Genomic DNA, 27,744 nt, shown 5'->3' with positions numbered 1-27,744 from the left:
GCATTAGGGTGTCTCCACCCTATAGAGAAGCAACAGAGACACCTTTGGACCGCACCATTGTCAATCTGGGGAGAGGGTAGTGTTAGATTAGGGGATTTAAATGGACTTGACTAAAAAAAAGCTGAACTCCGGCCAACACTAAAAAGTGTTAGGACTATTGGGATGTCATTAAATATAGGGACCCACATTTCTGAAATACATGTGAATGTTTTTCAGCACACTGGGTAATCTGTAAGTTAAAAAACAGACATTACATGACTTTAAAAAAAATGTTTATAGCGGTAAAGAAATTTATAAATACATTTGCACATATAGTATATTTGCTTATAAGTAATAGAGACCTACAAAGATTTATACAGTGATAAATAAAATGATACATAATATATGGACAAATAAATAAAGTCCTTGTTAGTAACTCACGGGAGTTAGTTTTTAGCATCACCAATACAATAATGAAAACTTCCCAACGTAAATTATTATTTCAGCCAGTAGCTGACAAGTTTTGCATAATTTGTTGTTTGAAAGCAATTATTTAACTTCAATGCTTACACTTCTGTAGCTGATATTTAAAAAATGTGACTTTATCACAGTGCCAGGTTTCTAGTGTTCTTCTTAAAAGTTAATTTAGGAATTTAGAATATCTGAAACTTCTTGACATTTTGCTGCCAAGATTTAGCTTTCCTGATTTATCTCACATCATATAGGGTTTTCAATTTTTTTGTATCTTATATTCACTTTATATTAGTCGTCTTTTAGTAAAATGCAAATGAAAAAGGTTAATAGATGTTTTTGACCTCTACAAAGGCTTCAGCTTGTATAAGAACAGTGTGTACAGCAAGCTTTTGCAAAGTATTGTAAAGCTTTTGGCAAGCTTTAGGCAGTTATTTTCAAGTCTTTGAAGAAAACGTAAATTCTTGTATATGGATGTTAAACGTGGATCTTAATGGAAGTACTTACAGCCATTTTAGACAAAAAAAAAAAAATGACAGGTGTTATGACCCTCCCTTACTCTATCCAAAATGAAAAATAATGTTTTGCCTATAGTTCTACTATAACACACTTCCTGTCTTAGGGAATGTCCGTCTTATGGGGCGTATATACGGTCGGACTTTTCAACTGGACTGGTCTGACGGACGCCGACGGACCAAATCCGGCGAACAATCTGATCGTGTGTGGGCTTCACCAGACCTTCAGCGGACCTTTCCAGTCGCAAATCTCACGGACTTTAAATTTGGAACATGCTTTAAATCTTTACGTCGTAACTCCGCCGGACTCAGAAATCCGCTCATCTGTATGCTAGCCCGACGGACAAAAACCCACGCTAGGGCAGCTATTGGCTACTGGCTATCAACTTCCTTATTTTAGTCCGGTGTACATGATCACGTACGAATCTGTCAGACTTTGGTGTGATCGTGTGTAGGCAAGCCCGGTCCTTAGAAAGTCCATCGAAAGTCCGTTGAAAGTCTGTCGAAAGTCTGTCGGACGGGCTGTTGGACTTTTGTAGCTGAAAAGTTCGACCGTGTGTACACGGCATTAGTCCTAATGAAGTCTAATAGCACCATGTTTAAAGTGGCAGTCAACACTTTCTTAAAGATAGGTGTTTCGCATCTCAGTGGTAGAGGTAAATTGTGCTTTAAAAGCTTCTACAAAGCAAAAGCTTTGTGTACACTTTGCTATTATATAAGCTGAATCCCTGGTGTACAAGGACTAAGTAAGTCTATAGTAAAACATAAAATAAAATGTATATAAAAAAAAGTCTTTGCCCTTTTGCATAAAATCCTGAGTTCACTCTTCAGCAAATCTGCCTGTATACTCAACCAAGTAGGCCAGGCCACCAACTTGACTGCAAATTCTCCGTATTTAAGCTCACTGTAACATTAGTCATGGTATTCGCCAGTGGATGTTTTTCAGCTGTGATCCACATTTTAGCAGTGAGGGGTTGAGGACTGATGTGGTAAAGTGCGAAATCATATGGCTCTGGATATGAAACCATTTAAAGTGTAGTCTTTTTGTTTACTAGGCGACTGTCAGCTTCTTGGTTTTTCACACCTGTTTGGAGAAAACATAGGAGACATAGGCATTAAATGGTGGTAGTGTCATGGTGTCTTCAAATCAAATTAATGAATCTATTAAATGCCTTCTTTGTCCACAGAGAGAAGATTACTATTGTCTTTCTGTTCCATACGACACCTGTCACCTAGGAAGCGGGTGAGTGCTGTGAACAAGGCTTATCGCCGAAACTAGTCTGCTGCTGACTGAACTGTGAAGGCTTGAAAATAAATACACTTAATGTTATGGAGTTGCCGGCTGCTTCTTTTACTCGATGACCGTTTGTCTATTGGTGTGTGGGAGGACACCTCAGCTTGGACACCCTGACTGCAAACTTCCAAAGTAAGACTTTGTTTCCCAATGTTCTGAGCCATACAATCTTTGATCAAACCTAGGAAGCGGTGAGCGGAAATCTCCTTCATTGGAACACAGACATCATAAAATCTTAACAGAGGTTCTAAACCTTCTTCACTGTACTTTTATCCATCATCTGTGTCCTCATTAATGAGATTATCCTTCATATTCTGCTCTGACATCTATTGAACAGACTGGAAGTGGGGAGCACCACTCACTTCTTGTTCTATCTGGCAACCATCAAAGTGAGTGGAAACCTCCCAAATGGGATCACAGACAGCAATAAAAACAGTGATATATTATAAACTTGTGAACTTGAAAGTGCTGCCTGATTGCTAAACACCCAAAGATAATGCATTTGCTGTCATAAACAATGTGAAAGAGACTTTTAAATCTGGGCCAGAACCCCCCAGAGCCCCCTGAATGTTGGTGGCCACTACTTTACATTAGTGTGATGATCAAGAAGAAAAATGCTCCCTACGTTTGGGGTCAGTGGGAATAATCATTCTCTTACAGATAGCTAAAAAGGTCATTGGTTTCAGTGGTAACTTATCTTAGGAGCAGAAATTGCCCCTTGCTCAAGAAATCCCTGGCAACCTTCGGAGGAACCCTGTTTGAGAAAGGCTGCTCTGGATAGATGAATCTCAGATCAAGAGGCTACTAAGTGACATTTCTGACAACTTCATATGGTATCAAAGACAGAGTATCAAACTGATCATAAAAGTCCAAGTATTTTTACTAATGAAAATGTCCAAAGCAAAGATGTAAAACCAACTAGTCATGTGATCATGGCTACCGCAATTTAAAATTATTCTTCAATACCTCAAAGTTTAGTTATTTTCCCTTTTTTCTGGCATTTTTATCTGAGATGATCCAACCCCTGAAACAGGTTGCTTTTGGACATTCTGCTCAATAAATATAATTGGATTTTTACTATCGGTTTAGCACTCTTTGGGGGGAATTTATAAAAAACTGGAGCAAACAAAATCTGGAGCAGCTGTGCATGACAACCAATCAGCTTCTATCTTCAGCTTGTTTAGGTAAGCTTGAAAATGAAAGATATATGATTGTTAGTCATGCACAGCTGCTCCAGTTTTAATAAATCCAATTATCTGTCTTTTACACTATATGCAAGAGTTTTATTTTACATGCCGTAAAGGGAAAATGTGCTTTGCCAAGCCAGGACTGAGGGCATGCCACACTGGGGTAAAGAAAATGTAAAATGTTAATTTGACAGATTGGAGCCACGGTTTATAGTTTCTTGATTTATCTGTGATGGCAAGTATGTTATGCATAGATTATCACTATTAATAAGAATTCTTTTTCTAACACATCCATTAGCAAAATAATAACAAATCTAAGCTGGTGGTTTAATGGAGATGACTTGTTAAACAAAATGAACCCAAAAAGTCTACTAAATGTTGGTTCTGTCTAATGCCAATTTTGCCATAGGAATAACAGTCTGGGATACATCTGTCACAAGATGCTTCAAAGGACATTCTTGTCATAGTTTCCCTATCAACCTGCACAAGAAGGGAAAGACTTTCAACTCAGTTTGAGTGTGGCACCTGCATCGCTCTTGGTTAAATATCAGTCCTCGTTGGTTGCACTTTTTCTCATTTTTCTGGCACACACATTCACAATTTTCAGGGTTTAATGTCCTCCGCTGGTCACAAGGTGGACAGACAGACCTAGGTGAAAAAGGAATAATTTGAGAAGAAAATCAATTTACTTCCACTACACTGAAGTTACATAAAAAAAAAAAAAAAAGACAAACGTTATACTTACCTGCTCTGTGTAATGGTTTTGTACAGAGCAGCCTTGATCCTCCTCTTCTCAGGTCCCCCGTCGGCGCTCCTGGTTCCTCCAGTTCTCTGATTGCCCCCATAGGAGGCCGCTTGCTATGGGGCACTTGTGCATACTTCACTCCAGAGCCTTGTGTCCATAGGTCACACAGAATGGGGCTCAGCCCTCCCCACGCTCCCTCCTCACTGGCTATGATTGACAGCAGCAGAAGCCAATGGCAGAGACCCAGGAGAGCAGCTGCTCTCATGAACATTGCTGGATCGCAATCAGGCTTGGGGAAGTATGGGGGGGGGGGGGGCTGCATACTGAAGGTTTTTTACCTTCATGCATAGAATACATGAAGATAAAAAATCCTTCAGCCTTTAGAACAACTTTATTTCAAAGACTTAGGACCCATTTATGATGTTGTGTGTAGATGCTGCAATGCAAATACATGTGTCCAACTTCCCCATAATAAAAAAAGTGATTGTTCCCATCTCAGTGTTGTAGGCAGCACAGTGAGTTTTTAAAAATACAACATGTCCATCTTTTTCTGCACTTTAGTGTGTTGGGAGTCCAAAGAAGTCAAAGGCAACCCATCAAAATGCATGTTACATGTGTTTTCTCATGTTTTACCAAGCCTTGATCAATGGCATTTAATGCTGTCCGCTGCAAAACCTAATTTCACAAATGATTTGGAAACGTGGGTCAATAAAGCATGTGACCTAATGCTACAATACACACATAAATCTAAATGAGCCCAAAATCAAACCAAATATCAAAAGTATACATTTTAGGGACACTGCACCCTTTACCCTTTTTCCAGAAATTTCACTTTAATTTGTAAATCTTTAACATCTCAACATGGTTTTTCAAATGCTACTGTCTTGCAAAATGTCTCCAAATCTCATTTATCTACAAACCTGGCATTTTTAGGGGTGTGCATGCCTTTCTTCCCTTTTCGCCTCCGTTTCTTTGGTTTCTTTAAACCTAAGGTTGTAGAGAGTCTGTGAGAAGCAAAAAGAACATTTATGAGAGCTATAATAAAAAAAATAAAAATAAAAACAGACAGACAAAGCAAATGAAAGTGGACTGACACATGCAAGAAAATCCATGGCAAGAGATTGTTTCTAGAAGTTAAAGCATTTGTAAAGGTTCAGATCTAGTTTAAAAAATAACAAACATGTTATACTTACCTGCTCTGTGCAGTGTTTTTGCTCAGAGCAGCCCCGATCCTCCTCTTCCTGGGTCCCCTAGCAATGCTCTTGGCTCCTCCCCCTGCTGAGTACCCCCATAGCATACTGCTTGCTCTGGGCCACTCGTTCATGCTCACTCCCGAGCCGCCTCTGTGTACCACAGAGACACACAGAGCATGGCTTGGTCCTACCCCCCGCTCCCTCCTCACTGGCCAATAAGGAGGGGACCCCGGAGAGCTTCCCACACTTCTCTTTAAAGGTTGTCCATTTCTTAAAAGGCCTGACATTTTAATACCAAACACAGTTAAATGTTTATGGAACCCAATTTCTGTTAAATCTAAGATCACAAGCAGTGTGAACCAAGGGGGCCGTAAAAAGACTTAAAGAATATGTTACTCAAATATTTTATAGTCCTGATATGTGCCTGCTGTACTTGTATGAGAAAGTATCCTGTCCTCTTTTTATTGCTTCCTTTGTGTGAAATCCCTGGTGTTCCCGCCAGTCCCTCTGCTTACCTATCAAAAACTGACTATACTAAGCAGGAGAACACACCATGGTCAGTTCTCTAGCTATGCTGGGAACTCAGCAACTCTCATCCAATGATCAGACTTGTTCTGACAACCCCTAGCTCTTATGCAGCTGAGAACTGAGGAAATGTGATCATCTATAAAAAAAAGAGTAAAACCATTGTACTACTATTTGCTTTATGTATACGATACTTTGATACTTTTTGTTTAATATGTAACTGTAAAACCTTGTTCTATTGTACCTATCAATAAAATAAGATTGAATTAAAATATATTATTATATATATTTTTTTATATATCTATACACAAATGTTTTGCCTTTCATTTCTATTTTAAACTGAATGGGTTGTTTTACAAGGTAATCGTTTACATATGCTTTAAAGCAGAACTCAACCCTCCCATCCTTTACAACCCATAAAATTGCCATATTAGCCTCTATTTGCTTTGCAGTTGCTGCATATGTGATCAGTTATGACGCCAGCCATTTGATGGCCTGGCAGTTCAGCTGAGAGCACAAGCAACTGTGAAAATTATCATTCATGGCATGCCTTAAATGTAACGGTTTTGGGAAACAGTTAAATTGATGGGTTTAATGCTGCTTTAAGACCTAACTCAGGCTTAGTTTAATATGATTTTGATACAAGGTGACTAAAGCCCAGTACACACGGGCCGAATGTTAGGCGAGATCGGCCCGTTCGATAAACACCGGCCAACATTTGGCCCGTGTGTATGGCAGCCGGTCTGACTGAAGCCGACCAAGTGGTCGGCTTCTATCAGTCGAGCACCCTGGAAAAGCAGCTCCAATGGCGGAGAGCGCTGACCGGATTGTTCTAGCGTGGGGCGTCCCCTTGTCAGAACACAAAAGAACAGCAGGGGAGATCGGAGGTCTCTGCACTAATGTTGGATCATTAATACAGTGGCTCCGACCGGAGCTGTTAGCCAGCGGGTTGAAGGAAAAAAAAAATAGTGGTGTGTATTAGGCTTTAAGATTCACTAGCTTCTTTTGACTTGCAATTATTTTTGCTTCATTCCTACCATTGTTCTCACTGCCAACCATTTTTTTCCATGATTTTTCTTAACACCTTCATGGTGAGCCAAGTAATTAGGTCTCTCTTTAAAATTCTCTGTAGAAAAGAAATAAATAGAGGAGCTTCACTGGCCTCCCAAGATCTCTAAGCACAAACGTAAAGAGTGCATTGGAAGGCAGAGCTGGGGATTTTGGTGTCCTTATAAGCCTACAGGTGTGTCAAGTGCCAAGTGTCCACCCAATAGGTCCACTTTCACTAGTAATCATGGTGATCTTTGTTGACCTCTTTAACCTGGCCATAGATGATTTGTTTTAATTTTTTTGATCAGCCAGCCGTCGGAAAAAAAAAAAAAAACGGATCAATGCTGCAGCCTATTGGCTGCATGGACTAATCGAACACAAATTTTCAAACATTCTTGTTCGAGAGGAGTTAATCACTAGGTTGACTCCTCCCAACCCGGAATGGCAATAGATTGATCAAAATTCGTCCGGTCCCTGCTGAACCAGACAAATTTCAATTCATCTGTGACCAGTTTTAGCACCATCATTAATCCTTTGCAGACAGGAATGGGAAACTGGATGTAAACTAATAATAAATGTGCTTCATATTTTGAAAAATTTACAAAATATGCTTTTTTTTCTTTATTTTAACATTTTTACAATAGTATTAGGACATTACTAATCAAGTGTTATGAAAGAATTTGGTGCTGCATAAGGACTAGGCCACACCGGTGATTTTAATGTCTTGCTACTGAGAGCTGTAACCACAAGCTGTGGCTCCCTATGGAGTAAACTATATACAAGTAGCATGTAGTAGTGATCAATCTTCTATGTCTGTACAATGATCCAAGCATGTATGATTAATTGCTACAAGATCATTACATGCCATTTGCATAATTCACTCCATAGGGATATATTTCTTTAGTGTTTATTTGCTAATGATATTGATTTTAGTAACATCTTTGAGCTACTAAAAATCTTCTGTAGGCTAATGAGATGACAGACGGTAAGTGGTTAAATCTCTCAGAGATCACCATTGTGCTACCTCACCTCATGGGAATAACAGCTATGAATTTCCTGGTATAGCCAAGGCATATGGGTGCCATATATGAACAACTGGATATGGTGCTGGTATATTATGCTTACTGACTATTCTGACTTGGAATACTCCATACAAAAAGAGTATCTGGCTTAAAGTGTTACTAAACCCAGGACCCTGCATTCACTATATTTGGTCTCCCACAGTACACAGAACATGAATATGCAATTATATTAGTAAATATAAACTGCTAAATACCTTTTCTCATCAGACGTTAGAGCAGTCTTGTGACTTCTATCAGTGTCCAGCCAAGCACTAGTTAAAGCTTGTAGGAGGAGTTTTCTGCCTGTTCTATGAAACTGCAGGACCCCTGACCCTTTGTCTGGACAGTGCTGTTTGGCCCTGTGTTGATCACATGCACTCTCCCAAGAAAAAAAAAAAAAACCTCTCTAGCAATACACACCAAACTGAGCATGTGCAGCCTGACTCCATAGATTCTGTGTTATCAGGAAATGATCAGGGGACAGTGGAAGGAGGAGAGGATCAGAGAAGACAGGATCAGACCACTTTTTTTACACAGTGCAGAGGATTAACCCCTTAGGTTCCACAGTGATTATAACAAGCATGCTTTACTGCATATACAGACTGATTTTACTGTTGTGGGTTTAGCAACACTTTAAGGCTTAATGTGTTCAAGCCTCACTGACATAAATTTAGCCATGACAACGGCATCTAAGCACTGCGGAGCTCACAGCCGGTCTGCATCTATCACAGAAAAGCTGACAAAATGTAGCACAGTACAGCATGTTTAACTGTAAGATAGCACTGAAAAATAAAAGCATCCAATGACAAAAGATTTAAGAGATATAATGGAAAACTGTACCTGCTAGGCCTCAGCATATCACTGTCACGGGGCCTGCCAAGTATTAAAACAAAAAAGAGTGGAACTGATTTTGTATAACCATTGTATAACCAAACTGTGTAATAAATGTAAAACATTCACAGTCTATAGGTTTAGATGTAATACAATCCTTATTGTTATTTACTGTATATTCTTAAACGCATATCTTTTGGAAACCTCTTACTTCATGGCAAACAGACTATGTACACACAAGCTAATTGTCACACAATGTGAACACATACTGTATAACTCACACAACAGCAAAATGGAAAATTGGATCAAATACTTACCGTAATTTTCCTTTCCTGGCTCCAATCCATGGCAACATACCACATGCATGTTGCCATGTTTGCGCCATCAAAGTGCAATACTATTGTCCGTATAAATTCATGTATTCGACAATAATTACCATTTGATGATCTTTTTTTTGTTGGTTAAATGCCGAAAAATCAATGTGTGATAAAAATAAATAAAATGCATAGTAACTGATAAGTGTGCCATCACAAGTCTTGTACAAAACAAAAATCTCCCCTGCTACATCCCCCATCTCAAATACGAATGAGGACCGAAATCATGTCAACTGACGGGCTACCAAAGCAGAGTAACAGTCAGAGTTGGAAATGATATGAGATTGTCAAGTACAAATGTTAGAAGTATTGACCAAACCCAAGCTGAACTGAACACAACTTGAGCAACACATTCATTCTATATCAGCTTTTTTTCCCCCTTTAAAAATGCATTTTAGATAGATTGGATCCACAAAAATAAAAATCAACTCTGTCTAAATTTCTCCTGTTATTGTTATTATTTTGCACCTCAATGTGTGGCATTCTTGTTGGTACAATTGTGTTCAATGGTGTTAGTATTTATATGTAAACAACAGCAGTGGCACATAGTTACAAAATTTAGGCCCAGTTCGCATTTGGGAAATTAGGAAGCATGGGCAGAATCGAATCAATTCTGCTGCCGATTCCTAATTGTGGCAATCTGCATGTCCTCCTGAATGGCACCCTAAATGGGGTGCGATTTTGCAGCAATAGGTAAAAACAGGGAACATAGGGAAAACGTGCTTGTAAACTCACACCTGGCTCAGTGCCAAAATTTGGTTCATAAACTTCTTTGGTGCAACAAACAAACATAGGGCAGCCCAAGTGAATGGACTGCCCTATGCGTAACACACAGAAAAGCGTGTGAATCGCACTTTTAAAAACGCAAACGGGAACCCACGTTCCTGATATGCAATATGTGTACCAGGCTTAAAGCCCACATTGAAGTCTCAGAAATAAATATTCAGTGAGATAAAAATTGTAATAACAACCTCCATTTTCATATTATTACTATGTTATATCATTTAGAGGCATTGGAGTTTGACCACCCTATCCAGTGCATTCCGTGATTTAACAGACCCCTCTATTCCTTAGGAGTGCAAGTCTGAATGAGTACACTGGTGCCGAAAGATGTTGCTGCTACTCATCTAAACAAGCATAAAAAACTGACAGGAAGGGCATTTTCACTAAGAAAATGTGTTATTTTCATTCACTTTCACTTGGTAAAACAGGACAAATAGAGACAGTGAATATCCCTAACTGGGGCATAGACAGCAATAAAAACCTGACAGGTATTCAAATCCATTTCCATTCTATTCAAAATTTTAATAAAATAATTTTAGGTATATTTTAAGACAATCAGCTGTAAACCCATACAATCCAGTAATACAGGGCTAAAAGAAAAAAAAATGTGAAAAATAAGCTGGACTTTAACTAAGTTGAAAAAAGAAGAAATATCCAAATCAACCTCTTCTTTTTCACGCTGACTGTGTTGGAATATATTGCTGCATATTTATATAAAACAACATGATTAGATAGGAGAAATTATGGCATTTTTGATAGGACAACAATGTCCTAAACTACAGGGTGGCTACATATGTGAGTGTTGTAGGTTATGTACAGCTCATTAAAACCCATGGAAGCACCCTTTAAAAGGTTTCATAGTGTTCCTAGATATGCAAACTTTTTTAGCCTAATAATATAGGGATGTGAATGTAGGAATTTTATGTCTGCTCCAAACAGGTGTGCATACACAAGGATGTACAACATATGTATCTTGTGTGTCTATGTGACTTTTTTTACAATTTTGCAATTTACATTCAGCAAATCTCAGCATTGCTCAGAACTCAAGTACTATGGATTTAGCTGATTTTCCTGCTTTGCTTCAACACACCATGCATTTTAGGGTACATTCAAACCAGATGTGGTGAGACTGCATTGAGCATTTAGTAAAAAAATGGGCGTGTGATGTGTGATGCCCTGGTGCAAGGGAACCGAGCAGAGCGGTCAGAGCCTCGCGTGCGGGTCTGAGGGATGGGAGTGCTGTTTCGACTGGGGTAGACTGAAGGGACCACCTGGTGTGGAGAGAGACTGTCACTGTGACTCAGGAGGGGACGTCTTTTGTCCGTGAGGTGTCATCTGTGCTGCTGCACACTGCTGTCAATGTAACTGTGAGAGTCAATTTTACGTGTGTACGCGCCGGCCCATTCTAATTTCTTGCCCTCTTGAGTCCTATCTCTGAGCTACTTACTTGCTATATTGAAAATAAAATAAGAAATATATTTTGTGCCTTCATATCTACCTTACATCACATTGCTAATTACATATTGCTCTTGTTTGTAGCCTAAATACTGAAATTTGCACTTAAAACTGTAATTTTGTACCTTTTGGAAATACCAGTGAAAACTTGACTGTGCCAGTAAATTTTGGGTGTCGTGTCAGTAAATTTGAATCTGTTAAGTTGGCAACACTGATTCCTCCTCATGTGTCCTCATTTGCCCGTTCACACGACTGCGTTGTGGTGGTGTGCGGGCGATGTGTGCTGAAAAAAGTACCTTTTTTTTCAGCTCAGTTTGGCGCATTAGCACTGCACTGATCCGGCTGGACTGCACCACACACAAGCCGCTGTGTTGTAATGCAGTAGCTGGTGTGAACTTCCCCTTATTTCAGGAACTCTTCTCTGCCTAGAAACACCCAGGTAGCATGTCCCCAGCAACAACACTGCGAAAATGCAGTTTCAACTTCCATATAAGTCCTTCCTTTGTCCTTTAACAGGTTTCTGTTGCTGCATCTGTGTACCAGCTGCCTCAGCTTTCCACAGGCCAGTGCACACCACCTACCAGGGCAGATTTGGGGCCAAGCTTGGAGCAGCTGTTTAATTATGACAGGATTTATAGAAAACCTACTAGAAGAAAAACACGGAGACTTCTTAAATGCTAATTGCTTGGCTGTCATGCTTATTCTCAGAGTGATATCATAACTCCTGATTTTCATACTTGATCTGAGTCAGGGATTTAAAGTACAACTAAAGGCAAAACTTTTTTTAAATTTAGTTTTGGATAGAGTGGAGAGGGATTGGAACCCCTGACAATTTTTATTGCGGTCTGTGCCCCCCATTAAGGAGATTCACCCTCTCTATCTGTTCTATTTACCATTATCATTGAAAGTGAAATTAAAGGAAAATCCCAAATTTGGGGTTGTCCCCAGGAAAGTAATAGAGGGGAAATGGGGACACTAGTTCTGGTGACCTGATCTGGTCAGAGACGGTGAAGAAAATATGACTGGAGTTATAATCCTCCCTTACTCTATCCAAAAGTCCCCTAGCTGCACATCTGAAGGAGCATCTGAAGTAGCCCTAAGGATCAATTCCCATGCAAGCTACCAAAGTAACAAATAAAAGGAGAATAGACTGTAAGGTGTAGTTACAATGTTGTTTGGAGCTTGATGCCATACATATAGCAATATCTTCCCATAAAAAAAACAAACAGGGCCTATAAAAAAAGCTAAGTGGACATCTAAAGTATACTATGCACAGAAATGTAACAAATGGAGTGTCCAAAAAACATAAAAGAAAAAACAGGTCAAGTATAAACCAGTCCCATTCCCCAACACCACATATACTATATTACCAAAATTATTGGGACTGCCTGCCTCTACACACATATGAACTGTAATGGCATCCCAGTCTTTATCCGTAGGGTTTAATATTGAGTTGGAAAGGAAGGGAAGAAAGCGCCAAACCGGCATAGTGTAACACCATTTATATATTTATTTACAATTTATATAAAGTAAAATACCATATAAAACAAATAGAACTCACAAGCGGGTGAGGGGGAGAGAGAGAATGACAGCCCGCAGTGGATTGTAATGAGTTGGGAGCTGTGTGGTAGTCCTTGGTGGAGAAGAAAGCCGGCTGTGGTGGGGAGCAAGATGAGCCTGGAGTCCGTGCAGGGAGACCGGTGTCAGGCTGCCCTGTTTGGCCATAATGGTATATCCAGAAAGCCGATGTCCGCCTGAAGACGATGTGTCCAGCTGGAGTAGTGAGAGAAGCTGTCAGTCCAACCGCTGTGTGAGCCAATTGGGATGCGTTTCGGAAGCCTAACCATGCCTCCTTCATCAGCCTGATTGTTTGAAAATACCTCTGGGAATTTATAGAGCTGCTAATTATCCTCATGACATCCAGGTGAGTGAGATACATGTCTGAGCAATCGCCAGTATGGTGGTGCCAGGGATGTAAAATTTTAGTATTTTCAAATAAACATTATTAAGATACTGGATTAAAAACAAATGTAGCAAACTAGATTGGTAAAATGTAACAAAATATAACAAAGTAAAACAAAGTGAAAGATAACAAAGAATGACTGTGCGAGTCATATATAATCTTAAAGAGGAAGTAAACTCTCTCTAAAAAATACACCCTGCAGGACAAAGGCATAATGAGCTAGTATACATAGCATAGTTTGGGATCATTAAGTAGGATACCCCATTATTTGTTTAAAGATCTTTTAATGATCCAATGTTTAGTATTGTGTTGAGTGATGAAAAATAGGCCTTTTCTAGGAGGTTGTTTGTTATTGGTGTCAGAATAAACTATCATTGCATACTGATCAAGGTATTTTTTAATTGCCTGATCTATATCTATCTCGTGATGCACTTTTTCCAAGAAGTCCCTAGAAGGACCTATATACATATGAATTCCCGGCAGTTGGTTTAAAATGTGTCCTGGAGCAGATTTTCCAGTCCTGATCATGGAAAAGTTTCTCTCAAATCTCTTATAGAAAAAAAAGACTTCCAACATGGTAGGCTATTACAATGGATCAGAAAAAGATCTCACAGATCCCACTTTTCTGAAACACCTTAGAACACCAAAGATCCACCACATATCAGGAATACATCGAGATCAAGAGAAATGAGGAAAGAAACTCCCCCTGTATCTTATCAACAAGAAGGAAATCGCCCCAAATATAGAACAGATTCCAACAAAGGGCATTGGAACAATAATATAAATCTAAGAAAGGACACTGGAACAGAACCAAGAAATTCGATCAAGCCAAAAATTATAAACAGGACTCCAAACAACCTCATGGACAACCTTCTAATCATAAAGGCAATATACCGGATCATGCAAACAATACCACAAATCCAAGTTGTAAGGATCCTTCTACAATCAAAGAGTCTAACCAGAGTCACCTCCCTAAGGATCACTCTCCAAAAAGAACAACATACAGCAAGGCTCCTGCAGCAATGGACAGTAAAAAAAAATATGGAGATGGAGATCCTCTTGGCAGATGATTTGGATACATATGAAAAAAATGCTGGCAGTTATGGGCCCCTGGAGGATTTTCAGGGAATCAACAGAAAGTTAGAGGGCTTTATGAAAATCAGACTAGGACCTAAATGTGACTAAGTAGGGTTTCAATATATGATGTTTATTTGTGGCCCTTTTCCTTTTTTTTTCTCCCTTTTTTTTTTCCTTTCCTATTCTAGGAAGGCTTTTTGTGTTTTGTTTTTGTTAGTTTGTGTAACGTATTTGTCATATGTTTAATGGTATGATAATGGCATTTATGTATGAATTCCTGTCTATGTACAATAATTTTTTAATAAAATTCAGATTGATGAGAAAAAAAAATATGATTTGAAAGGAGCACACCCAAAATGTTCCTCTCTTCCAAAGGAAGTTTTTTAGGAACACCCCTCACACTTGCCATCAAACCGCGCCTAGAAAGATCCGACGAGGATGTAGAGGAGGCATTAAATAGGGTAAAATCCGAGAGTCCCGGGACCCCAGATACACAGTAAAGATCTTCAATATATCCTCAAAGACCCTCACTCCCTACGAAATATCACTACGACTACGACACAAGGACTCAATTTTGCACCTTCCACTGTACCAAATTTTTTCACTCGTTAAAGGACCACAATAGGTTTATACAATCTTTATTCATCATCAGATTTTATCACAGATGGAATGCTGCAGACAGGTCATCAGACAATACTGATACCACCATTGACTCTCCTGAACCCTTGGAACCAGACATTCTTGAAATGTTACAAGATCTATGGTCCACAAATTCTGTTGCAGAGGAAGATCTCTTTAACTTAGAGCTACAGGAATACAGACCAATGATCCACACTCATTTTAAACCTCTGTCCAAATTCAATCCTTATCAGGACAAAGGCCCTTATGTAGAGACTTTTTACTCCTTGGTATATGAAAACCTGAAGACTATGTGCACAAAACAAAATGCACAATAACCTTACCCGTCCAGAACGAAAGGCTCTACAAACCTTACAATCTAATCCTGAACTTATGAACAGACAAGCAGATAAGAGAGGAGGAATAGTAATTTTAGACAAAAAGGATTACTTTGAGGAAGCAGAGAGACTCCTTGAAAACCCGAAAGGGATCTTGCTTGAGTTTTGTATCACTATTTGCAAGGGGGAATTGAAGGAGCTGGTGGAATCGGCCTACCAGAGGGGCATTCTACAATCCCATGAAAAACTCTTCTTATACCGGGACTTCTTTTCCACCCCATACTTCCACTTCCTACCCAAAATTCATAAGGATCCCCTGCGACCCCCAGGAGGCCTATAGTGGCCTCCATGGAAGGGCTCACTAGCTACCTCTCGGATTATGTTGACCACTTTTTTCAACCAATAGTACAAAGACTCCCAGCATACATAAGAGATTTTGGTCACCTACTTGAAACTCTCGCTCATTATCAGTGGGATGATGAATACCATTGGATTTCTCTTGACGTAACATTATATACCTTAATCCCCCATTCAGAGGGTCTAACATCCACCCAATATTTTTTATCTAAGGAGGACTATTTCCATTCCTCACAAGCAAGTTTTCTTCTCCAAGCAATTGAGCTTATACTTAATCACAACTACTTTAAGTTTGATGGTGAATACTTTATTCAAACACGTGGGACAGCCATGGGCGCTAGTTTTGCTCCCAGCTACGCGAGTCTATTCATGGCATACTGGGAAGACATGCAGATATGGGCTCAAAATCAATACTTACGTCATCTAGTGTATTATGGCTGGTACATAGATGATATTATCATTATTTGGCAAGGAGACAACATGATACAAGATTTTTTCAATTACTGTAACAACAATCATCTTGGTATCCAGTTCACCTTGGTATCAGATCCCCACACGCTTGTTTTCTTAGGTCTAACCTTTCCATGATCAGGACCAGAACATCTGCCCCAGGACACATTTTAAACCCATGCTGGGAATTCATATGTACATAAGTCCAGCTGCCACCACAAAAAATGGATTCAGAATATCCCTAACAGTCAGTTCTGTAGGTTGAAATGGAATTGCAGTACCATGGAGGACTATAAATCCCAAAGTCTGATCCTCAAACAAAAGTTCATGGAAAAAGGGCATCATGAGGAGGATATAGATCAGGCAATTCAAATATATATTTTTATTTTTCATGTTTAGATATATTCTCATCACATTTATTGTATTTCCAGTTCCTCTGGATCATTATGGCCGATCATTATAGCCCCTCATTTACATATCATACACATGCTATATAGTCTTTTATACATCCCTTTATACAGGGTTCTCCTGTAATCTCCAATTTATTGATTTCCCATTAATTTGTTTTGTTATATTCTATGGGATCATCTTAACCATCTTTACTATTTCAAATATTATCTATTTAAAGTGGTTGTAAACCCTTATAGACCACTTTAACCTACAGGTAAGCCTAGATTAAGGCTTACCTGTAGGTGCAAGAAATATCTCCTTAACCTACATGGTTAAGGAGATATTTTCCTAAAAACGGGCACCCATGTCTACGGCGCATACATATCATACACATGCTATATAGTCTTCTATACATCCCTTTATACAGGGTTCTCCTGTAATTTCCAATTTATTGATTTCACATCAATTTGTTTTGTTATATTCTATGGGATCATCTTAACCATCTTTACTATTTCAAATATTATCTATTTAAAATTATATATGACGCACACAGTCATACTTTGTTATCTTTCACTTTTGTTTTACTTTGTTATATTTTGTTACATTTTACCAATTTAGTTTGCTACATTAGTTTTTAATCCAGTATCTTAATAATTTTTTTATTTGCAAATACTATTTATTTATTATTATTTATTTATTATTTGCAAATACAGGCCAGTCAAGTTCCTCCACCCCAAACTCACTCATCCATGTCTTTATAGACCTTGCTTTGTGCACTGGTCCAAATCATTTGGTGGAGGGGGGATTATGGTGTGGGGTTGTTTTCCAGGGGTTGGGCTTGGCCCCTTAGTTCCAGTGAAGGGAACTCTTAAGACATTAGCATACCAAGACAATTTTGGACAAATTCATGCTCCCAACTTTGTGGGAACAGTTTGGGGATGGCCCCTTCCTGTTCCAACATGACTGCGCACCAGTGCACAAATCAAGGTCCATAAAGACATGGATAAGTGCATTTGGGGTGGAGGAACTCGACTGGCCTGCACAGAGTCTTGACCTCAACCCATCAGAACACCTTTGGAATGAATTAGAGCGGAGACTGTGAGCCAGGCCTTCTCGTCCACATCAGTGCCTGACCTCACAAATGCACTTCTGGAAGAATGGTCAAATATTCCCATAGACACACTCCTAAACCTTGTGGACAGCCTTCCCAGAAGAGTTGAAGCTGTTATAGCTGCAAAGGGTGGGCCAACTCAATATTGAACCCTACGGACAAAGACTGGGATGCCATTAAAGTTCCTGTGCGTGTAAAGGCAGGCGTCCCAATACTTCTGGTAATATAGTGTATGTTAAGAATATTTAAACCCAATATTGATTTTTTACATATTTTTGGCTTTTATTTTTTACTTTGGCCTTGCTCTATGTGACATGCAGCAAGAAAAATCTATTGGATGTCCCAACATTACAAGCAGGTGAGTTTTAGGACCACTAAATTGCTGATAAAACAGACTGGGTGGACTGGTACAATACTACAAAGCCTGTAAGAAAACGTGAAGCACCAATCAGGTGGCTTATGCTCCTTCTATGCCTGTCAGTTTCATTTTCAATTCTGACTGGAGTGTAGTTTCAATACATAGTTACATATTTAGTCAGGTTGAAAAAAGATACAAGTCCACCTAGTTTAACCAATAACAAAAAAAAAAAATCATACAATCCCATATACACAATCCTATACCTACAGTTTATCCAGAGGAAGGTAAAAAATCCCAGCAAAGCATGATCCATCTTGGTACAGCAGGGAAAAAAATTACCTCCTGATCCCCGGTGAGGCAATCAGATATTCCCTGGATCAACTTTACCTATAAATGTTAGTATACAGTTATTGTGACGGGAGTCACTTATGGCGGGGGGGGGCCGTGAAACCCAGAATACCTTGGGGAGGTTGGGAAACCCTTGTTTCAGCTCCCCATGCACCTCCTAAGTCACCCTGTGTCTCTAATAGGGCTCAGGGTGACCAAGAACCCCAATCTGATCTGTACTAATCAGACTCACTGTACAACCACACTGGAATGTTGTATGTGTGTATATATATATATATATATATATATATATACACACACATACAACATTCCAGTGTGGTTGTACAGTGAGTCTGATTAGTACAGATCAGACTGGGGTTCTATATATATATATATATATATATATATATATATATAGTCTCATACTATGTGCTCTGTGTTGGGTCGTTTGGGGTGTGGCTGTATTCCATTGTTCTATTGTGTCTGTCTGCCTTGGGTAATATGGGATGTGTATGTAGATTAACTATGAGAGGGGAGGGGTGAATTCCTCTAACAGCTCTCCTTGCTGATTGGACAGTCTACTGAGCAGAAGTTTAAATATCTCTGTGTACCTGTGTTTCAATAAACAGTTCCATGTGGCAGTTTTATTGTACATTTAGGAAAGGATCCAGGCCTTTCTTAAAGCAATCTACTGAGCTGGCCAGAACCACCTATGGAGGGAGTCTATTCCACATTTTCACAGCTCTTATTGTGAAGAAACCTTTCTGTATTTGGAGATGAAATCTCTTTTCCTCCAGACGTAAAGAGTGCCCCCTTATCCTGTGTGTTGACCTTCAAAGTGAATAACTCAACACCAAGTTGTACATGTTGATCATATCCCCCCCTTAATCTCCTCTTCTCAAGAGAATAAATTAAGTTCATCTAATCTATCCCCATAGCTGAGCTCCTCCATGCCTCTTATCAATTTAGTTGCTCTTCTCTGCACTTTCTCCAGTTCCACGATTTCCTTTTCAAGAACTGGTGCCCAAAACTGAACTACATATTCCAGATGAGGTCTTACTAATGATTTGTACAAGGGCAAAATTAATTAGTGAGCACAGAAGACAACGAAGGTAATGGGCTACCTTTCTTGTCTTTTTCAACTATACTATTACACTGACTGCTATTCCAGGCCTGCCTACAGGAGGCCCATCATTGTATATTCTTAAAAAAGTTGAGCTTTTGTACTGCCATTGTGTATATTTGTGATGAGCATCTGTGATTTACTTGTTTGCTGAAGTGTTAGCTTTTCTATTACTTTGCCAAAAGCATTAAAAATAAATAAATAAATAGCATATCCTTTGTGAAAAAGACACTGCTAAACACCTTATTAATATGTACAGTAATTCCATAAACCTAGGGTAATTTTTAAAGCACCAGCCAAGTTTATGAAAGTATGTTATCTGGACTGCTTCTATGACTAAATTCTGTATTTTTTTTTAATCATGTAGTTCTTTATTAAACAAGTTTAGGTGCACAAAATAGTACCGGCATACAGATTTAACTGCAGTGATATGAATTTAATCGTACAGGTAGATGTGGCATAAGTACAAGCCATACAAATTATTGTTTCCTTTTTTTTTTACTTTAAGACTGGGTTCACACTACCGCAAGGAGCGGCTCACAGCAGGGTTCCTGTGCGTCCCTGTTCACCATTTCAGGTCCGATTTCAGTCCGAATTTTTGGCTGAATTCGGACCTGAAATGGACCAGAAGATGCAGAGGACTCCTGTGCAATTCACTCTGGAGATGTGTGACCCAGGTCTGACATGCAAATTGAATAAATAGTGTGAACCCAGCCTAAATCTTTACACGGCAAGTTACTAACCATGATAAAAGTATGTATAATTTACATCATTTATCCAGGACCATGTCAACAGAGTTAGACAGAGAAATTATCTGATCCCTAGCACTGTCACCATCTATTAGCAAGTGTCTAATTTAGATCCCCCTGAATACAAAATAAATTATACCCAGAGGAGCCAATGGAGAATCAATTATTGGGACCTAGCTTCGGAGTAGTCAGTTTGCCAGTTATACATAAATTTCTTTGAGGAGTTGCAATGTTGGTAGATTCGTTTTTCGCATATTAGGATGGAGTTCACCTGTTCAATCCACAGCTGTCTGGTAGTGGGGGAATGAGGTGATAACCAAGAGTGAGCTATCATTTTGTAATGTAAAGAAGCCTTGCCACTGCAATATGACTTGGGGGAGTAAATAATTCCTCGTCTACCAAACTCAAAAACCATACCACTGGGTCTTGTGGAATAAGAGTATTAAATATCAATGACATTGTATTAATAATATCCTTCCACTAGCCAAATCATTTTGGGCATCGCTTGGGGCACAACTTCTGTATTTTAATAACTCTAGCTTTATTACCATAAATCAAAATTTTAACAAGACTAAATAATTTTTTGTTTTTGTTGTTTTATACAAAGTGGGCACATAATAAATAAACTAATATGAAGGTAAACACTGTTTTCTGTTAGATTGTTCAGGGTTTTGCCTTCAATATTCTATCATCCCATATATGCCAAACATGGTCTAATTATTTCCTGAAGTGACCTAATCTGACCAGTTGCTCGCTGACTCAGAAGGGGGGCACCCAGCTGCTCAGCACCTGTTACTCATTCAAATTCGTACTGGACATGTTGTGGGACAGCTGAAGAATTGAGATTAGTCTGCCACATTGAGCAGGATAACGCTGTGACAGGTAAGGTCCCTTTCACACATGCGGATCATGTGTCAGTTTTTCATCCATCCATTAACGGATGAAAAACGGGCATCAATGCTTCTCAATGGAAAAATGTATGTAAATGGATGATCATCCGTTTACATCTGCTTCAGTCAACATCCATTTTTTGGAATGGATCAAAGCCCTATTTTTCTTCAGTTAAAAAAAAATGTATTGGATGAATAACAGATATAAATAGACAAACAGTCCATTTTTGCATGAAAGGATGGCTCCGGGACTCAAGCGGTTAAGGACTCTAGCTGGTGGATATAAAAAACTGATGTCTAAATGGATGAAAAACTGATGACAAACTCATGACAATCTTATGTAAACTTCCCCCATATATCAACAACAAGGGTTTACATACAACAGAAGACTGAGCTCTGCCTCACAGAAAGGATGGGTTTAATGAGACACAGTAAAAATTGGCAACTCACATTTGAGTAGATAAAAACAAGCATATAAGAACGCATCTGTCACCGTGGGGAGCCGGTTCGCCACAGTCTTTTGCTAATTTACTCCACCCTGACTCGACCCACGGAAGGATACATCCCCCCGTTCCTGGGTAAGTGGGAGACGGACTTCGGCACCCACTTTACTGGTTCTCAGAGGGAGAAGAGTCTCCACTTCGCCCAGAAATCCTCCATAGCCACGAGAGTCCAAGAGACTTGTTGCAAAATCATGACCCGTTGGTATAGGGTACCCACTACTCTGCACCATTTCTTTCCGCAAGTCCCAAGTCTATGTTGGTGGTACCACAGAGGGTAAGATGCTACACATTTTCTGTCCCAGCCTTGGACCCTTTTGGCTCGAGGTGACCCGCACGATCAAGCATCTGACTAATGTTTCTCTGGAGCTGAACCACACGGCCTGTCTACTTTACCTTACAGAGCGACCCATCAAGAAATACAAAGCCTCCCTCACCATCCAGCTGTTAAATGCTGCCAAGACTTGCATTCCCCTCTGCTGTAGATCGTAGAATCCGCTGTTGGAATCCCTGTGGTTTTCTAAAGTGAACGACTTGAGAGATATGGAAGATCTCACCGCCACCTTGCACAACAGGGAGGAGGCCTTTCGTGAGACCTGGAGACCTTGGCAACACTTTATATATATGGACGACTACCTCTGTGAGGTTGCACAGTCTGATTGATCCATTGGGTCTGCTTTGCTCCCTTGTCGGGGGGCGCTACTCTACACTGCTCTACTCTACTCTGCCCTGCCTTACCTCCCTACTCCTCTTTCTTTCTTTACTACCCTTTATCTTCCCTCTTCTCTTCACCCACCCCTGGACCTCACCCCCCCTCTCGTCCTGAGAGTTGCCTTACCTATCACCCTCTCTCCCCCTCTGTATGTATCCTGTCCCCATAGTATCTATCCAGTCATGGGCTGATTTGATCAGATATTGTGAATATCATAATGTCCATCACCCAAGTCATGTATCCCATGTCTGGACCCAGCTGGTCTTTGTGATGCCCTGCCTCCCGAGCAGCTGTGCGAGTTTTCTGTTAGATATAACTCAGCAATTGTTATTATAATGTTCTGGGTCGCACTAATGATTGTTTGGATGCCACCCCGGCTCCGCACACTGTTTGTCTTTCAACAGTGCTTTCTTATTGTGCCTCCCGCATTGTGTACTGCCGGGGTTTTATATATATTTGATATGTTTGATATTTTTGATATGTCTGATACATTTGATATGTCTGATATATTTGATACTTGATGTTTGATTATTTATGTCTGACCTGCTTATTGCCTTATACGACCCTTTCTGTTCCTTATGTTAGTGCTATTAACTTGTATCTCTGCTGTCTGTTTTTGACTGTTAAATGAACTTTCTTTGAAAATAAAAGAATTACAAAAAAAAACAAGCATGTAGGTAGATAACATGGCTGGAATCGAGGGCATCCCCAGGATGATATCATCGGTATCTTGTGGAGAGGTAGTGAAACGGCCTGGACAGGAGGGGAAGCTGTTGGCCGGGGTGGAGCCAGCATGGTATGCAAATGCTGCCGATACTGGAACTGACGTCAGTGGGGAACGTGATGCAGTGGATGGCTGGTAACACGTTTTGAAACTTCCGGTTTCTTCTTCAGAGGTCTGAAGACCTCAGAAACGCGTTACCGCCCATCCACGACATCACGTTTCCTGCTGGCGACAGTTCGGTATCTGCGCCATTTGCATTCCATGCTGGCTCCACTGTAGCTGATGGCTTCCCCTCCGGTCCAGGCCACTTTACCACGTCTCCAGAAGATACCGATTGCCATCTTCCCGGGGACACTCCTGATTCCAGCCATGCTATCTACCTACATACTTGTTTTTATTTACTCAAATGTGAGTTGCCAATTTTTTTTTCATACCACTTCAGCGAACTCTTTTGAGAGACTTATTTCAACTTTACGTTCGTTTTTGTCCCTTATCGTTTTCACATCATTGTGGCATTTATCAATAGCATCTATGACTTATTTATTATCTATTATCCTTTTATGCTAAGCCTCTGTTCTTCCCATTACTTAAGCCCCCCCCATGCCTGTCCCACCCCCCACCCAATTGGTTTGTTTTATTCTAGGCCCTATTTGTTTCTGGTTCAATCAAGTCCTTTTGCCCTCCATCATCTTCTCCAGGTATTTTTCTGAGATTTTAAAATTTTTCCATCCTCCCCATATTCTATTATATTTCCCTGTGTATCCTTTATCCCTACAACATAGGTATTCCATTTTGCTGTAGTATTCTATTTGCTCGAACCACTCTTAAGCCTGCTTTTTCTATGCTTACCCATTTTTTGGGATCAGACCCTTTGCAGCATTCAAAAGTATTGGAGTTAATGTTTTCATATATTGTTTCTTTGGGGTTTTGGAATCATGAAATAGACATGTCTGCATGTTGTTGACTATCTTTTCTCCAGTTATCTCCTCTATATGGTCCAAAATTTCCTGCCAATAGTCCTTAATTTTTGGACACTCCCACCAGATATGTGTCATCGTAGCCCCTTGTTTACAATCTCTCCAGAACAGTGGTGATCCATCTGGTTGATATTTGTGGGTTCTTTCTGGTTTTCAGGTACCATTTTGCCAAGAATTCATTTCAATACTAATCATGTCCCCGGCGTGATTATATACCACTCTTACCATCCTCTCGACCTGTTGGTCTTCTGATTTTATACCCATTTCTTTTTCCCATTGTCCTATATAGGAGTGAGTTGCCAATTTTAACTATGTCTAATTAAACCCATACTTTTAACTAATGCACTTAGTCTGGCGTCCCTTCCGTCTTCTATTAGTTTTTTGCAGAGTCTGCTTCACTCTTAAGGGTGCTGCCATGGGTGTTCAGTGTTTACCACCTACATGTCAATTGCTTGACATAATTTATATGGATTTTTTTGAACTCTTGGAATTTTTTTGGATGTCTTCCTAGTGGTTTTAAGCCCATTAGTCCTCCAGCACCAGGTCTATTGTGTTTTATAGCAACTGCAATAAAGACAAAGTGCTTCCAGTCCTTTGTGTTCATGTAGCTATAGTTTGCTGCCGCTGCTTTATAAATGTGTACACAAAGGGATGGAAACCCATATGATCTTGTCTCTGCCCTCCCCCAGCTGTCATTAGCCCACCCCTAGCCATCCTCTAGCCCGCCCCCAGCTGTCCTCTAGTCATCCCCCAGCCATCCTCTAGCCAGGCCCCAGCTGTCCTGTAGGCCACCCACCAGCCAACATCTAGCCCTCCCATAGCTGTCCTCTGGGTTTTCACTCTCATCAAACTCTCATGATAAGAAAAAAAAGAAAAAAAGTCAGAAGACTCCTGGGATCTGTGACAATTTATCCGAGGAGCCAATGGGACTAGGACATCCTACATCATTCGTCTAGGGAAAATAATGTAGGGAAAAGACCAGAACTAAAAAGGCTGGGAGTTGGGATTTCCGTCCCCAAATGCAGTCGCAAATAACAAAAGGGTTGTTCAAACAGCAGAACCTTTCAGCAGTACTGGGACAAGATCATCCAGTGCCCAGGGTAAGATGGCAAATTGCGTCCCCCTCTTTATGTGCAATCTTATAAGGAGGAGGGGGAGAGCACAATTGGCACCTCCTTCCGACTCTCTCCTTTTCTCCTTGCTGCTTCCAGGGCTGGGCTGACAGAAGTAGTGATGCCTCTGTCACTACTCCTGTCAGCCTTAGAGTAGAAGGAACTTGCAGTGCCTCCATCCCTACACTAAATGCTGCGCCCAGGGCAGCCTTCCTTCTGCCCATCCCTTGTCTCAGCCTTGCCTGACAGTTTGCCCTTTCAGAGTATATTAAATTTACTACAAAATAAATCTATTCTGTGGAAGTAACTGTTCTCCCAAATATAAATGTATCAGTATAGCTTAGGAAACAAAAATAAAAGTGTGTAAAAATTACTGAGAAAGGCAACATTGTATCCGTTCATCTTACCTGCATTCACAGTCTGTATTCTGAATAACAGATATGTTTGTGTATTCTTCATGGGGAGATCTAATCCTCAAAACCTGAAAAAATATTCAAAATTTTGTTTAATAGATTTATACTGTATGTTTAGTTAAAAGTGGGAATACGAGCAAGCAATTGAATTTTACAAGGTTAGGCCTGAGAAACAGCAACACCATTCGAAAAAAAAAGAAGTTTCCAAACTGTTACCCAGCCAATGTCTACATGTAGAAAAATTTTATGCCACGAACAGATATTCATTTTACATAAATATATCTTTTTCCTAGTATATAATTAGGACACCGTTACTGTTTTGTTTGGGTAAAATTTTCACAGAGAGCAAGCACTGCAGATTGTAACACTGTAGTGCTGACATATCAAACTGCTGTACAGAAACAGCTGGTCTTACAATGAGAACAGCAATCCCTACGTGCAGCCCATGCTACTGATTTGTGGCCATTGCTGGGAGAAACTACAGTGCAGTATGCAATGATAATGGGCAATTGAAGCTTGTAAAATAATTCTATAAGCATCTGCTCTATTTGTGTGTATGGTCATTTAATGCAATAAGTAGACCTTTACTATATCGTAACAGATGTTTCCAAACTTTACCATGTGACAATATAAGAGGGGTGCTCAACCTCTCGAAGAGTGATGGGCCACTTAAGTGATTTAGGAACTAGTCGCGGGCCAACAATGAAATGAAATGGTTTCGAATTTTATGTTTTATTCTGAATAGCATAATGAAGATTTTAAACAATCAGGATTATTATTTTCTGTGGGACCAATCCCAGGGATGTGTACCCACTGTTTAATCACCATCAAAAAAAAGAAAAAAAAATGGACAGGCGGACCAGACTGAACCGATCGTGCGAAAGGAGTTAAAGGCTCCATTCATATTGATGCACTATGGTTTACCCACATCACGGTGCAGTGCAGCGCATCTGTGGCTTTCCTGCGGGCTAGTTGCGCTTTGCCATAGATCTCTATTATATCTTGCAGGTGTGGTGCACTTTCAGAAAGCGCACCAAATCCACAGGATATAATAGGAGTCTATGGCTCAATGCAGCTAACCCACAGGAAAGCAGTGTGAAAGCAGCCTAATATCCATTTTACAAGTAAAAAGGGAAAAGACCACCGCGCTATATAAATGCAGAAAATTAACACAATCAAGTCATATGGTGACAAACAATTAAAATGAATAGCAAAAAGCAGCCGCTAAAAGGTGAGATACACACACTAAAGACAATCAAAAAAGGGAGCAGCGCTGTGAATGTTATAGGCTTAGATTAGGCCAATAAAAGTATGAGTGATTAAATATAAATATATTACATTGAGTAAATATTAGGATAGGTATTAAATAATAAAGTTCATAATCAAATCTTATAAATCATATAAATCAATAACAGTTCTATTCCGTGATCAAAAATCCAAAAGGTGAGGTAGGTAGAGATTGGTAAGATTGGGTAAATCCTTCAGCGCACCACTGTGATATGAATAAAATGCGCACTTACCAACCGGCAAGCATAGGAAAGCTTGCGACCTTAACCCGGTCGGGGCCTTTCTTGGGATGGAGACACCAATATACCACTCCTTAAACCGTACAGTAGCCCGCTATCCGCCACGCACAGACAAAACCTGGATTATGGGGATACTCTACTCCTAACTAGGAGTTAATCTCACAGGAAGTGCCCCAAAAGAAAAGGAAGAGCAACATAGCGTAATCCTTCCTTGACATTTTCATCCTCTCATGCTGTCTACAGCCCAGCTAGTAAAAATCAAGTGTTGGGCTGTCCACGAAGGTGGACAGCCCAACACTTGATTTTTACTAGCTGGGCTGTAGACAGCATGAGAGGATGAAAATGTCAAGGAAGGATTACGCTATGTTGCTCTTCCTTTTCTTTTGGGGCACTTCCTGTGAGATTAACTCCTAGTTAGGAGTAGAGTATCCCCATAATCTAGGTTTTGTCTGTGCGTGGCGGATAGCGGGCTACTGTACGGTTTAAGGAGTGGTATATTGGTGTCTCCATCCCAAGAAAGGCCCCGACCGGGTTAAGGTCGCAAGGTTTCCTATGCTTGCCGGTTG

At 40.0% G+C, this 27,744-nt stretch overlaps 1 protein-coding gene across 7 annotated transcripts in view; it reads right to left on the bottom strand.

Moving 5' to 3' along the window:
• Positions 1 to 255: 255 nt before the first annotated feature.
• The window catches only part of VEGFB (vascular endothelial growth factor B), an 85,376-nt gene continuing 57,887 nt past the window's right edge, over positions 256 to 27,744 (bottom strand). For all 7 annotated transcript variants that reach the window (XM_073605366.1, XM_073605367.1, XM_073605368.1 and 4 more), the window contains 5 exons: positions 25,647 to 25,720; positions 8,861 to 8,893; positions 5,112 to 5,195; positions 3,972 to 4,094; positions 256 to 2,049 (listed from right to left, as the gene is read on the bottom strand). In XM_073605366.1, the coding sequence (XP_073461467.1) occupies positions 2,028 to 2,049; positions 3,972 to 4,094; positions 5,112 to 5,195; positions 8,861 to 8,893; positions 25,647 to 25,720 (336 nt within the window). In that variant the 3' untranslated portion in view covers positions 256 to 2,027. The remainder of the gene's footprint in view (positions 2,050 to 3,971; positions 4,095 to 5,111; positions 5,196 to 8,860; positions 8,894 to 25,646; positions 25,721 to 27,744) is intronic.

Source organism: Aquarana catesbeiana, linkage group LG11 (assembly GCF_042186555.1).
Source record: "Aquarana catesbeiana isolate 2022-GZ linkage group LG11, ASM4218655v1, whole genome shotgun sequence".
NCBI lineage: Eukaryota > Metazoa > Chordata > Amphibia > Anura > Ranidae > Aquarana > Aquarana catesbeiana.
The sequence above is the reverse complement of the archived record's forward strand: the minus strand, read 5'-3'. Positions and strand labels throughout refer to the sequence as shown.